Here is a 17,029-nt window from a genome sequence, read left to right on the forward strand (position 1 = left end):
GAAAAAGAAAATGAAATTTGCCCAAAGAAATAAGTGTAGCTTCACAGGCAACTTACTAATCAACTTATAATTTTAAGATATAGGTACTGATGATGGAAATAAATGTGACATGGTCAAGTAAGAATAGAGGTAGTGCTAACATTCAGTATATATAGGTTTTATAAGGAAAGCTAAGGAGAGCAAAATGGGCTTTTAAAGCTATATTGAAGTAACTAGACTATTAGACTATTACGCAAGGTGAATAGAATCATAATAACTGGTAAGAGAAAGATTAGCCTTTCAATGTGCATTTTGCTTTTGACTTCTTTATCAAATATAATCTTTGAACTGGAAAGGACAAAATAAATAGTACTATTATGGAATTAATAATTAATAAATGGTGACCATGATTGTTAGGGAAATAGGAAGAAAGGACCTAATTGCCTTTGATGGCTCACCAGATGAGCAACATCTTTGAGTACTGAAATAACTTGCAGATTTTTTCTGAAAGACCATTAATGATCACTGAAATATCTTGGGCAAGGTAGTGAAGGATGGGAGAAGAGGACATTAATCCATTTATTTAAAAATTAGGGAGAGAATAGTATCTGTGAGCTTTACTTGGACTCTTCTCAAAATTCTAGAACATATTATTTTAAAGGTGTGATTAATGGATATTTAGAATTTAGATATTTAGAAAAGGGATTGGTGATCACAAAGAGCCAGGATGGCTTCATCACAGAGAGATCAATCTAGAATAACCTTATACCCTTGAAAAGAATTTTATGATATTCATAGGTCATCAGTAGCTATCCTAAATTTTAGCATGAAAATAAGTAACTTTCTCATGCTAATTCTTGACAAATTTGGGGAATGAAGTGATTTTACTCGATTAGATCACTGGAAAGAAACTAATCACATGGTATTTCATGGAGAAAGAATGGCTAAGCAGCAATTCTGAAAAATATATACACATACATGTATACATATATACATATATGTACAAATATACATATATATATACACATATCTATATAATGTATATGTATATTGGAAGGGATCTTCAAGGCTATCTATTCCAAATATCTAATTTTACAGTGGAATATTCTAAGGCCTAAGGGAATTAAGTGACTGACTCAAGGTCAGACAAAACCTGCCTCAAGGTTGAACAAAACATAAGTTTCAGTGTTGAAATTTGAACCTTAGCCCACTAACTTCAAAACCAATGCTCTTTGCATTACAGACTAGGAATTTAGAATAATATCAGCAATAATAATGATAATGACAATGGTAATCATAATTAATAATAATAATGATGGCATTCATATAGCACTTTGTGGATTCCAAATTACATACAAATATCTCATTTTATTCACACCAATCCTGATAGGTAGATACCATCATCTTCATTTTCTAGATGAGGAAACTGATTCATACAGAAGTTAACTGACTTGTCCAGTGTCACATGACTAGTAAGTGTCTTAGGACAGTTTGAACTCTAATCTTCCTTAATCCAGGTCTCATGCATAACCTAGATACTCAAGTTCAATGTGTGTCAACAGTATAATAGGGCAGCTAAGAAAGCTAATGCAAATAGTCTACATTGAGAAATAAAGTGCTCAAGAATAGGAAAAGGTGAATAGTACTCTGCCTTGCTCATACCACATCTGGTGTATTATTTTTCATAGTGAGTAGCAGAAGAATACTCATATTCTTTTAAGAATGGAATTAATGATCTGGACATTATTCCAAGGGATATGGAGAATTATCTCTACCAAAAAGTCTTTAAGCAAAGTTTCTTGATGACCACTTTTCTGGTACTTGGGTGGAGTATAGGTTCTTATACCTGTATGAGTTGGACTAGGTGGCCCTTCATGCTCTGAGATTTTGTGATATTATATTAAGCAAACAATCAATCAATCAATAAGCATTGATTATTATATAATATATAATATACAATGTATTGGGTAATAAGGAAATAAATACAAAGAATAAATTGATCACTACTCTCAAAGGATTTACATTCTGATTAGGAAGATATATATGTATGTGTGCATATGTATGTATACATACACATATGTGTATATATATATAAAATAAATGTTAAAAGAATAAAGACAAGTAAATTAAAGATAATTAAGTTCAATGTAATTTGAAGGGTAGGAGAAGACATTCAAGGTTGGAAGAATGAAGGAAGATGATGTTTGAACTTGATGGCAGAGAGAAATTTTAATGAGGCAATGGTGGAAAGGGAATTCTAGAAACCGGGGATTGCTCATGCAAAGGTAGAGAGATGAGAGATGGATTTTCATTTGTGAGAAACAAAGAAAGATCCAGGTTGGCTAGATCAGAGTGATTACTTAGTAGTTACATTAGATTTCAGCATGGGTAATAGTTCTTTTTATAGTCAAGGTATCCTGACTCAAATGTTATCATTTTTGCTTTATAGCATTGACATTGAGTTACAAACATTCTCTGGATCAGAAAAATTTTGTTTTATGTATAAAATGGGTAAAGCCAGCTTGAAACCATATAAAATTTATTTTCCCAATTGGATCTCTTGATGAGAACATTTTTTGTTAAGAGTCAATGTGTGAAATTGCATTGGTTTCATGGTTACAATAGTTTCTATCGCTGAAAATGAAAGGTCACCCAAACAAGGACAATAGTGAAAAATATCACATCTAAAAGCCAATTTCAAGTACATTTCTTGACTTCTGAAAATTGTCCCTTAAAAACATATTTCAGTGTAATTCATGCAAGTGTAGGCAAGCAGTATATGAGGTTAAAAATTGAACTTGGAATGTAAATGAGTGGCAGCTTCAAAATTTAAAAAAAAGGGGGGGGGTAAGACTATGTTGTGAACATATCCAGTCTCTCCTAGTATTATTTGTTTATCACAAACAATTTTTAATGGAAAGAATCTTGCAAAGACATTTTGTCCTTGAATCCAAGAAAATGAGGCTATTTCAAAATGAAAGACTTTGTAGTTTTGGGAAAAAGATTCTTGTCACATTATAATGGCAATTTAAAAGAATTTATGAGAGGCAGCATAGCATAGTGGATTAAGAGTTGACATCGTGACCAAGAAGACCTGAGTTCAAGTCTCTCCTCTGATACTGTTATTCTGTCTCTAGGTAAATTACTTAACCTATTACTACCCAAGACAACACTCTAAGACAATCAAAGTGCTTGTCTCCATTATTATAGGGAGTTTTTTTTTTCATTCTGAAGTTGTCTACAGCACTGAAATTAAAAGGACACCCCCTCTTCTCCTTTAGTGATGCTTATTTCATAAGATATGTATTTGATATAGACTCAGTGAATATACACTCAGTGAACTGAAGACAAATAGGAAGCTTCGGGTGTTACAACAGCTATTGAAGTTTGAGGCAATGATGATGATAGCTATTCACTTAGGGGAAGAGGCTTCATCACTTTCAAAATCATCTTTCTGATTTGTAAGATGAAATTAAAAGAATACTGAAGTTGACAGTCACATCATCATTAAATTCCCATGACTTCTGCAAGTCATGTAACTTTTCAAGGCCCTCAGTTTACTATCTTTATGTAAATACTCATATTTCTTAACTGAATAACAAAAAAGGGCAGCTACAATATTTTCAACAAAATATACAAAGTCATAGAGGAAGTCCCCATCTTTGATGGGGGTTTATGGCAGGACATTGACAAGAATCATAAAGGTTGAGAAGACATGGATGGACTGACTGCATTGTTGGAGCGGTTAACAATGTGCATTAGATCATGGACCCAGGAACAAGTCCAAGTCATTGTTTAAGAGAGATGCTAAAGGCTAAAATGAAATGATGTGTACAGTCCACTTTGCACCCATCAAGCCCTACAGAAAAGAGAGTTGTTCCTTCCATCTCATGTCTCTTACACCCATTGTGAATAAAAAGGTATAAAGTTCTGACAAAGAAAGAAATTTCTAGTCTCACTTTGATAGAATCTGTCATTTCAATAAGTCCTGAGGAGTCTCGGGTATTTAAATTCCAAGAATGAGGTTGTTGTTTTTTTTAATTAACATACTTTCACATTCCCCTTTGCATTATTTATAAAATAAATTTCAAGGAGAGTCTATTAAGATTTAGAAACAAATACAGTAAATATCAATGCATATATTTTCCAAAAGTTTTCCAATAAATTATTTTTATTTCTTATTTTAATTTATTTATATTGCTGAACATTAGTGACAGTATGCTATAGAGTGGAATAGGCCCAGGATGTAGAATCAGCTTGAGCTTCAAGTCTCAGTTCTGATTCTTTGTAATCATGTGACCCTAAAAAACTAAATACATTGTAAAAGTTGAGCAGTATTTTTTCCCTTTTGGGGGGGGGGGAGGGGGCAATAGAATAAATATTCTGTTTCAGTTAAAACCTCAGAGCTCATGGTCACAAATCCAGTAAGGTGACTATAGATTCATAAAAACATATGGCTTAAGAAGAGAACTTATAACAAAAACAAAACACTAAGTTCAATCAGTAAATCAGTTAATAATTATAAACTCTTCTATTTTCCTATTGTTAGGCGATAGAGGTATCACATTAAAATAAATCTGATTATTATCTATAATGTTTCCCTGTAAATATCTAAAAGAAATGAGAATTTTATCTGAAAAGTTTAAAGATTACCTGAGTCAGCATTAAGTGGAAAGAAAGCTGTCCCTGGAATCAGAAAGAGCCCAGTTCAAGTTGACTCTTTGGAACTTTTACTAGCTGCATGACACTGAATAGGCCACTTAACCTCTCAGTGTCCCAGGAAACCTTGTTGTTAGAGGGGATTCCTCACAGGTAGTTTCCTTCAACAATGAAATTGGTAAAACCCCTCTAAAAATTTGAAATAAAACAATTCTATGCCACTTGCCCAATAAGCACATCTTTACTTGCACAACTAATTATAATCTATTAAATTAATTCCAATATTATTATATTTTATATAAAAAAGGCTAATCAGAAGCATATGAAAGAATAAGTTTACCTGATCAATATTGCTTTGGGATATTGAAGTTACCTCCCTTAAACCTTACATCAGGAGGAAGAGGTTTTGGGTTTTTGTTTGTTTGTTTGTTTGTTTGTTTGTTTGTTTTTATGGAACAATGAGGGTTAAGTGACTTGTCACACAGCTAGTAAGTGTCAAGTGTCTGAGGTTGGATTTGAACTCAGGTACTCCTGAATCCAAGGTCCGTGCTTTATCCACTGTGCCACCTAGCTGCCCCCTAGGAGGAAGAGTTTTTTGACAGTGCTCTCACTAAGATCTTCTGTTACACAAATTTGGAAAATGTAGGTGCCTGAAGCCAGATTTGAACTCACAAAAATAAGTCTTCCTGATTCCAGGCCAGCACTCTATCCATAGCTCTGGAACTAACTCTCTTCTAAAGAATATGGCTTTCTGATAGACATAATTCTGGGAAAATGTAAAACCTAAAAAGATGAATTTTTATTTAATAGAATATCAGAATCGGAATCAGATAAGCTGTTCCATTTTAATGTGTATTCTACCACCAAAAACAGAGATAGCATAGCTTAGTAGAATAATGACTAGATATGGAGTCAGGAAGATTTGGGTTCAAATCCTACCTCTGATAACCTCTTAACTGTGTGACTTAGGGCAACTCACTTGGTCTCTCTGAATTTTACTTTATTCATATGTAAAATGGACAATTTTACTGCTTCTCTCACTGGATTTTTGAAAGGCACAAATAAGAAGGGGCAACAAGGTGGCACAGTGGATAGAGAGCTGGGCCTAGAGTCCAGAAGACTCATTGAATTCAAATGTGACTTTGTATACTTACTACCTGTGTGACTCTAGCTAAGTCACTTGACCCTGTTTGCCTCAGTTTCCTCATCTGTAAAATAAGCTAAAGAAAGAAATAACAAATTACTCCAGTATCTTTGCCAAGAAAACCCAAAAAAGGGGTCATGAAGAATCAGACATGACTAAAAAGGACTGATCAACAAAAACAAATGAGATAACCTGAATAGAAATATTTGTAAGCATTTAACCCTATAGTCATAATATTGTCATCATCACTATTAAATCATTTTGATTGTTTCACTCGTTGTCCAAATCAATAAATCAGCATTTATTAAGTGCCTATTATATGTCAGGCACTGTATTAAGTGTTAGGGATACAAAAGGAGGCAAAAGACAGTCTTTACCATAAAGGAACATCTATTTCATGGTAAGAACAATTCTTCACTACTAGTTTGCAGTCAGGGGTGGTATTCTGAAATAGGATTATGTTTGGAAAATGTTCAAAAATGTTATTAAAGCTGCATTATAAATATATTTGTCTTTTGTTATTATTTTGTTTTTTCTACAGTATTGCCAAGAGGACATACTTGGCATAGCAGGAAACTTTTATTTTGGTTGAGTAAAAAATACTAGTAGAGAAAATTTTATATCAAGCATCTAACCTTCTTCAACCTCTGTAGTTCCTTTTGTTTGTGTAAAAGTTTTGACATTTCAATTAGTCTGTCTCGCATTATTCTCCATAATGGTTTTGTCCTGACTGTGAACTCCCTGAGTTCCAGGACCAAGTCTTAGACATCTTTTTCACCTTCCATGGTATCAAGTCCTCAGAAAATACTTGATTTCTTGATTTGAAAGTATAAGGGTCTGGATAGAGCACTGGCCCTGGAATCAGGAGGACCTGAGTTCAAATCCGGCCTCAGACACTTAACACTTACTCGCTGTGTGACCCTAGGCAAGTCAATCAACCCCAATTGCTTCACCAAAAAAACAAACAACAACAAAAAATGAAAGTATAAGGGTCTTAATCTCCCCCAAAGATCCAAATTATTCACAGAAAACATCATTTGAAAAAGACATTCAAAAGCGGCAATCATTCAAATATCTTCTTTGCTTAATGTCAAACTCAATGTTCCTTTCAAATGTTTTGAATAATCTTTCTTCTTTCTTTTGCTACTTGTCATAAATATTGTCACTGTAACAAGCTATAGCCCCTTTCCCAATCTGTGATTTCCTCCTGCTTGGGCCTGCAGTTAAAGATGAGCCAGCTAAATTAAAAATAAGATCCTCTCCAACATGAGATGGAAGAGGAACAAAAAACAGATTAAATCAAATTTACTAGTTTTTTGGTAATCAGTTAAGTTGAAGTTAACTTCAAACTAGTATATAACACCGTGCTCATGGTAAGTGTGTAATGAATGTTTATTGAATTTAACTCAAATTCTATTTGCTGGAAACTTAGGAAATATTTCACTCGGTTGAGGTGGTTATTTTTAAAAGTAATTTTTCCAGGCTATCTTTCTGTAGTTCAAATTGAAGAACATGACATCATTAAGGTATTTCTTTACTGTTCTGAAACCAGATAGTATTTCTGTGACAGAATATTTTTAAGCCATTCACTGCTAACTCTTTTTACTCTCTCTCTCCTTTCTGATGAATGGATTATTTATATTGTATTACCTTAGCCTGATTCTAACAGCATTATTAAATATCAGTTGATACTGAAAAATTACTTTAAAGTTCTTTTTTAACAGACAATTTTAAACATATCTGATTAGAAGTTATTTTTTAAAAGTGGTTTCCTCACATAATGCAAAGAAATAATTCCCCCTTCTCCCCTTTCCTTGCAGTACAAGCAAGTGGAGCAATACATGTCTTTCCACAAGTTGCCAGCTGATATGCGCCAAAAGATCCATGACTACTATGAACACAGGTACCAAGGCAAAATCTTTGATGAGGAAAACATCCTCAGTGAGCTTAATGATCCTCTGAGGGAGGTAAGTTCACTCTCACTCACTGCTAGCTACAATTTTGTCTTTTCTTTCTGTGGAAGAATTTTATGTTTAGTTTATGACTCAAAGGGAAAGAACAAACAGTTCATAAAAAAACAATTACCAGTTTTCTTCTGCAATATGCAGAAAGTTCAGAATATGTTTTCTTTTTGTTGTTTTTTTTTCTCTCTCTTAAAAAAAATGAATTTAGGCAAATGTCTTCTTCATCCTGATTTCATATCAAGTGAGGCAGCTCCCCCTGACTGAGCATTCTTGTTTTTAAACCTCTTCAAATTATTGTATTTCAGAGTTTATGTGATGCCAAATAATTAAAACCCTGACAAATCCTGCCTATACTTAAGATCAGCATTGTTGTGCTGATTGACTTATTCAAGTTTGGATTTATTTTATTTTTTAAAAAGCTTCCAAATGGAAATACAATATATAATACATATTTGTACTTTCCTTTTAAACATAAAGTTGCAGATATATCCATTTCCTTTTTTTAAAGTAAGAAGCACTAAATGAAAAAAAAAATAAACAAAAAACCCCCCCAAAAAAAAACATAAAACAAAACCAAATTTTAAAAGTTTAAGACATTTTATCTTACATTAATGAATTTATTTCAGTTCAGCACATATATTCCATTGAATAGTTGACAGGCCTAAGGTGGTTGTTGTTGTTGTTGTTTTAATAGGGAGACAAACAAATACTCATCCCTGTACTTCTAATTTACCACTCTCTTTGGTGTTGTAAACATAGAGAGCTGACCTTGAAGTAGAAAAGTTCTGAGTTCAAGTCTCACCTCTGGCATCTACTGCATATAAGACCATAACCTTGCAGTTTTCCAAGCAATGCCCTAAGACTAAATTGAAGAATAGCTGCCAACAAGAGTTATTCAAAATAGTCCCTTTGTTGAAAGTTCTTTATATCAATGAATCAGAGTTGTAGTCTATTCCTTTTTTAGATGGAGAAGATGCTGTTTGGAACATGTGTGTATGTGTGTGCATATGTGTGCGTGCACATGTACACACACACATCTACAGGTGTCAAAATTTCTTTCAATATATACTACAACTCCTTTGTAATATATAGTCTTAGAGTGTCATCCGGATTCCTGAAGGTTAAGGGACTTGACATAGTCCTAATGTTATTATGTAACAGAGGCAGAATGTGAACCCCAGGATTCCTGACTCTAAGTCTGGTTTTCTAGGGCCACTATCCTGCAATGCCTCTTTTCTTTCAAATATGTTAAAATGAAATGAAAAATGAATCATTAATTATGGCCTCAAATAGACACTATTCTTCCTTTTGCCTCTCCCCAATATTCTCCAATTCCTGCCACACATCAATGACAAAATCCTCTCTCTAAATGGATTGGTAAAGTCTTTTTGCCTCCTCAAGCAATTTATAATCAATACTACTTGGAAAATTATAGATTGACCAGTAGGGTAAAAGCCATTTGTGGTTATCCAGTAACATAAGAATGTTTTAAAAATTGATATAGAATGTTTACAGACTGGAATATTTGAAAATGTGATAGTTCTTTTAAGCAAACTTTCCCAGTAAATTTTCTCAGCTCTACTTGTTTTAAGCATACATGTTATTTTCAGTTTACAACTTAGAATTCCCACTTCTTGTAGCAAAAGGAGAATGGGAGCCAGAAAGATGCTTAACAAAAGTATTTCATTGATTATAGGAATTGAACAGAAAGGTTCAACTGATAGGATCATCAATTTATTAGTTACAATGGAGCCCAGAGATCACCAAGTGCAGTTCTCTCATTTGACAGATAAGGAACTGGAGGCCAATGGAGGTGTCATGTATAACAAAAAGAAAAGACACAAAGAAGAATGTAGGGAAGGAATATCCTTTGGTTACTCATAAGCTAAAGTCAATCAAATAATAGATATTAGTTGAGAGTCTGCTATACCAGTGATGCCAGCTTCCTTATGTTCCTTGAAATAGATGCTCCATCCCCCATTGCTGGGAATTTTCACTGGATATTCCCCATGCTGAAATCTTCTCCCTCCTCATCGCTTAATATTGCTGACTTTCTTTAAGTCCCATATGAAATTCTGATTTCTACAGGAAGTCTTTCATGATGCTTTTTAATGCTCATACCTTCTGTCTACTGATTATTTCCATTTTTTCCTGTGTAGAATTTATTGACACATAGTTGCTTAGATGTTGCCTCTTCCATTAGATTGTGGCCTCATAAGAGTTCTTGACATAAAGTCAGTTTATTGACTGATATGCAAAACACTGTTCATGATACTGAGAGAACTAAAAAAAAGTACAAAATATGGCTCAGACTCTGAGGGAACTTACATTTTAGCTGGGTAAATAAGTATTATACAGCTGAAGAGACAGGATTAATTGTTTCTGGTCAAAAATAAGTGTTTCCAATAAATGGCACAACCATTGAGTGCTAATTTAAGTTCTGTGGAGAGAAAGAGCATTTTTAGTTAGGGAAGGCTTCACAGGAGGTGAGAATTGATCAGGATCTTGAAGTATTTGTAGGATATGGAATATTTCTGCTGAGGGTCATTAGCCTGAGGAGAGCTGAAGTGCAAAGTAAACAAAGAGTATATTTAAGGAAACAGGTAAATAGAGCAGTATGGAAGGAGCCAAGGGTTCAAATAAGACTAGAGAAAGGTATGGCCAGAAAAATAGATTGGAATCAAATTATAGAAGACTTTGGATGCTGGGATAAAGAGGTCAGATATAGTTATTTAGTTAGTAGTAATTTATTAAAGGTTTTGGGGCAAAGGAGTGATATGAGAAAAAAATAAAGTGCTATTTCCAGAATATGAATTTGGTTGTAGTGTTTGAAGAGGATTGGATGTAGGAAGAGATAAAAAGCTAGAGATTACTTAATAAGCTTTTGAAATAGTCCAAGGGAGAAGTGATAAGGCCTTGAATTATAGTGATAATGGGAATGGAAAGAAAACAACAGATGTAAGAGAAATTGCAAAGGGAAAAAGAAATGGAAAAGAAGTAGAAGAAGCATTATGTTATTCAACAAGCATTGATTGAGCAGCTACTCATGTGCAAGGCATTATAGGTACAAAAATGAAACAGTTCCTGCCCTCAACGAACCTACATTCCATCAAGAGAGACTTTGAGTCTGAATGACTAGAAGGATAGTGTGTTGTGATATGTTAATGTTACCACTCAAATTTTCCTGAATTAGATTGTAACAGAAATGAAAGCTAGAGTATTTGTTATTAAATCTGCTCTAAAATAAGACTTTTTTTAAAAAATCGTCATTGTTTTCTTTGAGATACTAGTTGCTCTTGTTCGCCTGTGATTGCTACACAAATTGTATACATCGAAGTTTCATGGCTAAAAGAGGAACAAATCAAGTCTTTCAAACTGAACTCCAATAGTGAGAGATAAGGTTATTATCCTAGAGCCACCATTTCTCTCTCTTTCTCTCTGTCCCTCTATCCCAACTGTGCACACATGCACATGCAAAGGAAGTAGGGATGGATTTCTGATTTCATTAGTAAAGTAAAATGTAAAGAGGAAAAGTCCCTCTAATGACACAGACCTACTCTGCAAATTGTAGTCTTAGAAGATTGCCTGGGCCTATGAAAAGTTGTCACTTGTCCAGGATAACACAGTAGGCTGCAGAGGCCTAGTTTGAATGTCTTTTTCAATCTGAAACCAACTCACTTTCCATTATCCCAGATGTTTCTCAATAAAACATACCTATAAAAAATTCAGTCCATGCTCTACTTTGTCTATTTTGCACCACAAATTTTTCCCTTAATGCTTTTGAATAATTACAAACATAATTCAAACAGTGAAAAATTTGAGGTTATAAAATTCAAGTGAGATGATAGGAGATATTTATATGAATTTGAAATTTATTCCAAATGGCTTACTCCATATGCAAATAACTCCATTCAGTAGGTGGTATTTTTTTAACTAGATGTGTTGGAATGATTTTCATTGCTGTATCAAAAACTAAGTGACTTTCCTTTGCAATATGATAGAGACAAGTGGCCAAATTTCCCTTACAAAAAATTTCTATGGGTGTCTGAGGGTTACCCTATTTTGTCAGGCAAATTGCAGTATAGAAACATAACTCTGGAGTATTTCAGGGACCACACAGAAAAAATAAAAATGAAATATGCTTTTATTTCTAAATCCTCCTTCTATTTTCTGAATTCAGTTTTTCCCTGTTGGTGCCCATAAGTTGCCACAGGTGACACCACAAAAAAATATGGTTACATTGGCTAAACATGTTCTCTTTAGGTAGAGTAGTTCCACTTTTTATTCTCTAACAGTCACCGAGGGTCCTTCATTAAATTTTGTAGCCAGGAACACCTGAGAGGAGCCAGAAGGATTTAGAAAGTGTCAAGGATGTAGTTGTTTTTATTCTTATAACACAGAGTAGGGAACACAGCACTTTGGTGATCTCATACCTGCTGCCTCAGACAGTTTTCACTTTAATGCACAAAGATTCCCTAAGGATAATGACCACATGGAAAAATAAACAAAGGCACACAGGGATATAAGACTCAATTTCAGAGTTAGAAAGGACCTTTGAAATCATGATTTCTAATATATTTTCGCATTCTCACCTTGAAGATAGAAAACCATGATGGAAACACCCACTATTTTTTCAACTATTCAATCAATAAGTGTCTATCAGTACCCAAGGGGATCATGGATAGATTTTTGGAAAGAGGGCTACGAATTTGGATGGGGAAAATCACATCTTTATTTTCACTAAACTTTAACAGAAATTTAGTATTTTTTTCCAATTATGGATTGTTAGAAAAATATTCTAAGAAGGGATCTGTAGGCTTCACCAGAAGTCCAAAGGGACTCATCACACATACACACACACACACACACATATGCATGCATGCACACAGAGGAATCCTTATTCTAAAGCCTGTCTTCCTTTTCCTCTTCATAGCATACTGAGACACAGCTAGTTCTGTGCCTTTTTTAGAGACAATGACATCACAAAGCCAGCAGTATGGATCTGGAAAGGACATGTAATACCATTGAATCCAATTACATTATTTTATAGATGAGGAAACTGAAAGAGAAAGAGTAAGTGGCTTGGTGTAGTTCACAAAGCTGATACATATCTGAGGCAGGATTTGAATACATTATCCATATCCACTTTATGACACCATATTGCCTCAAAATTTGGTCTCATTGTACCTAATTCAAAATTGTTTAGGCTTTGGTTTTGTCAGCTTTTATTTTTTTCTCACTCTTACCTCAAGGCATTAGACAATATTATGAATAACTCCAATTATTTTTTTGAGCTTCCCCAATTTTAGTTCTCTGCCTAGAGGGGCAATTCCCATCATTTTCTATTAGAAATCTTCTTACCCCAAAGGTTTAAGGATAAGTCTTGGCCAACAGGGCTTTCTACCCACCCTTGAAATCAAGGTCTGCTATATTGTCATTTTTTTTTTATGAGGGTTAAGTGACTTTCCCAGCATCGCACACCTAGTAAGTGTCAAGTGTCTGAGGCTGGATTTGAACTCAGGTCCTCTGAATCCAGGGCCAGTGCTTTATCCACTGTGCCACCTAGCTGCCCCTCTATATTGTCATTCTGAGGGAGATTATGACATTTGTCATTTCCAAAAAGAGGATTTGAATGAAGACTTTAATTATCTCTGGGTTTGGGGAGACTTCCAGGTCAAGTGACCAGTAAAATATTTGATTAATCACTTTCTCCAAATTATTTCTACCCACTAATCCTAAACCTTGCCCACAAAACAATAAAAAAAAAGAATTGTTTGCCAGATATGCAAAATAGCATAGTTATAGAGAAATACACAGAAGAGAATAATGACAAAGTAAAATTACTATGAATGAACACTGATTCAAGAACTCATTCAGTGACCCTCCCCTATCTGCTTCTACTCACAGGAATGCAAAGTAATTTCCATGTTTGTGTACAGGCTCAGCTAGTGAACCCAATGCCAGAATGACTTTGCTCAACGCCTATCACCTATGCCCATCTGATCCATCCCACAAAAAGTGTCAATTGCTAATCCTGTCCAGTTGTCATTAGAAATAGCAGTCATTTAGCAAGGCTTGAATGATTTTGCCCATATCTCTTGCCACTTTGCCAGAATCAAAGAAACTCTTTTGTGACTTTTGGCCCACCATGTTTGTGTGTGTGTGTGTGTGTGTGTGTGTGTGTGTGTGTGTGTGTGCACGTGCACCTTTATATATAAATTATACACACAAAGATACAGACACAAACACATTATACTCATACAAACACACACACACACACACACACATATATATATATATTCATACACACACACACACATATATATATAAAACAAAGTCAAGAAAATTGAGATCAAGAGAATTTAAGCCAAAATGAGGATATGTGAGGGGGAGAAAGTTACAGGCAGTAATCATAGTAGTCAAATGTAATTATCTCAATGACAAATAACTTTGGTGGGACAGGTGAAAGAGCCTTCAAACATAAAGGGAAGGACATTAAAATAGCCCAAGATTATTCCACTAAAATGGCCCTACACTACCCAAGTCTAATCTGTAGGCTATACCATTTCCTGAGCAACTACAATTACATCGAATCTGCTAGAATCTTAAGAAAGTGTTCCCTGGAATTCTACCAACATGAATTTTTGTCTGTTTGTTTGTTTTCTGTACCAATGAGGCTTCTAGTCTTGCTTCTGATAGCCCTCTTCTACTGATCACTCTCTATTTTCCTTGCTGCTTGTGCCCATGAGGCTAGGTAATTAGTTCTCAGTCACCAGAAGCATGAGTTCTGGATATTGCAGTGTAACCATAGTTTAGGAAACTAAGGACTCTGGCTAGCTAATATTTGCCCCATCTTGGTAATTCCTTGCATCAAACCTAGTTTTAGAACTTCCTAACCCTATTTGTTACCAACACCTGTAGCAATGTGGTAAAGTCTATAGATCCCTTCTCAGAATAATGTTGTTTTTTAATGCATAAAATAAAATGCATAGGTTTAAAAAGGAAACCAATTATATTTAAATGCATATTTTTTTATTTTTCATTATTTCCTCCTACAAAAGTAAGGTTTGTATTCTTTGACTTTCTCACTAATCCTGTCCTAGCTTCCTTTGTCTACATAAGATATTACTGCTTATTAGTTTCCTATGCATGGACTAGGCCAGAACTGTGTCCATCCCCTGAGTCAGTAACTAATTCATCATCAAATGCCTCTGAGATAGTTAACTATCTCCTTCTCAGTCCCCCACTACTACTAACCCAATGCTAAAGAACATGGAAATTGCCTCAAGCTATTTTGTAACCAGGCAGACAATTGTTTAAAAAATATACATTTGAGAAGATTTGCTAATCAAAGTAACATTTTTCCCACCAGGGCTCACAGATTCCATGAAATCTATTGATGGAACCCCTGCTTTATATGAAGTCTAAATCTAATTGTCTATAGATGTCATTGATTCCTCAGATTCTGCTGCCTAGGGCCAAGATGACTAAGTTTAACTTCTTTTACATTAGAGCCCTTCAAATAATTGAAGACAGCTGTCATGTCATCAATAAATCATCTCTTCGCCAGACTAAGCATCCCTAATTCCTTTAACCAGTGCTTATATATCATGATTTCCAGGTCTTTCACAAGCCTGGTTCCCCTCTTCTGGGCACTTTCTGATTTCCCATGTCCTTCCTAAATGTTTTTAAATTTTCCTTTTTTTCATATTAGCCAATCTGATAGGTATGACATGGTACCTCAGAGTTGTTTTAATTTGTATTTCTCTAATCAATAGTGATTTAGAGCATTTTTTTTTCATATGGCAATAGATAGCTTTGATTTCTTCATCAGAAAACTGCCTGTTCATATCCTTTGACCATTTCTCAATTGGGGAATGACTTGGCTTCTTATAAACTTGATTTAGTTCCTGATATATTTTAGAAATGAAGCCTTTATCAGAAATAATGGCTATAAAAATTGTTTCCCAGCTTTCTGCCTCCCTTCTAATTTTAGATGCATTGCATCTGTTTGTACAAAACCTTTTTAATTTAATTTAATCAAAATCATCCATTTTCATTTCATCATATTCTCTATCTTTTGTTTGGTCATAAACTGTTCTCCTTTCCATAAATCTGAGAGGTAAACTATTCCTTCCTCTCAGTATCACCTTTTATGTCTAAATCATGTACCCATTTTAACCTCATTTTAGTATAAGGTGTAAGATGTTGGTCTATGCCTAGTTTCTGCCATACTATCTTCCAATTTTCCCAGCAGTTTTTGTGAAATACTGAGTTCCTATCCCAGAAGCTGGTGTCTTTGGGTTTATCAAACAGTACATTACTAAAGTCATTTACTACTGTGTCTCCTGTGTCTAACCTATTCCACTTATCCACCACTCTATTTCTTAGCCAGTACCACATAGTTTCGATGACTGCAGCTTTATAGTGAAGCTTCAGACTTGGTACAGCTAGCCCACCTTCCTGTGCATTTTTTTCTTCCTAAATGTTTTTGTCCGGAACTAAACAAAGTTAATGGTTTATGTTACAATCTAAATGTGGAGAGACTAGATGAGAAATAGTTTCCTTCTTTCCTTTTTGCTAATTCAGACATGTACAGTTTCATGAGTCAAAGACTCAAGAACTGAAAAATGGAGACCCCCTTTTGCTACATGAGAGTCTCTTCAAGGTAATGCTGGAGGAAGTAACATAGGCAGATGCTGTCATGCCTATGCTAGGAGCCTCCCTAGCATCATTAGCCCTCTTGGAAATCATTAGAACTCCAATTTTCAGAAAGGTCATTATCCTCAATTCATTTGAATTTGTACTAGGTACAAAAATTGTAAATGAACAATTAAATTTTCCTGGGGGAAAAAGATTAAGGCTTACCCAGAAATTCCATGTTTTAAATTGTGGTGATTATTTTATATTGAAATCATTCTCTAGCATCCAAATCCTTTCTTGGTAGCTGTTACATGTCCAAGGCAGAGTTCTGAAGTCAGCAAAGTTAGTTTTCAGAGATTTCAATCTTCTCTTTCTGAACTTTCTACTTCCATCTTCTCCACTCCATTCTCCAGCACAAATTGTTTACTTTAGATCATTAATGCTTCTAACAGGTACCCTTCACGTATAACTAGGTATCAGAGCTTTGACTCATAATTTCCTTAATGGAATCTTGCCATTCCACTACGAATGGATTTTAATCAAGATTTTCTAAAGATGGGTCTAGGGTAAAAGAGATGGATGGAACTTTGAGATATCATAAACTAATCTTAATGATGTATTGGGGGAAGCAAACCTTTAA

The 17,029-nt window shown here is 34.6% G+C and overlaps 1 protein-coding gene across 1 annotated transcript in view; it reads left to right on the top strand.

Moving 5' to 3' along the window:
- The window catches only part of HCN1 (hyperpolarization activated cyclic nucleotide gated potassium channel 1), a 539,218-nt gene that overhangs the window by 430,337 nt on the left and 91,852 nt on the right, over positions 1-17,029 (top strand). Inside the window, exon 5 of the mRNA XM_043977644.1 lies at positions 7,603-7,749. Coding sequence (XP_043833579.1) covers positions 7,603-7,749 — 147 coding nt within the window. The remainder of the gene's footprint in view (positions 1-7,602; positions 7,750-17,029) is intronic.

Source organism: Dromiciops gliroides, chromosome 1 (genome assembly GCF_019393635.1).
Source record: "Dromiciops gliroides isolate mDroGli1 chromosome 1, mDroGli1.pri, whole genome shotgun sequence".
NCBI classification, from domain to species: domain Eukaryota; kingdom Metazoa; phylum Chordata; class Mammalia; order Microbiotheria; family Microbiotheriidae; genus Dromiciops; species Dromiciops gliroides.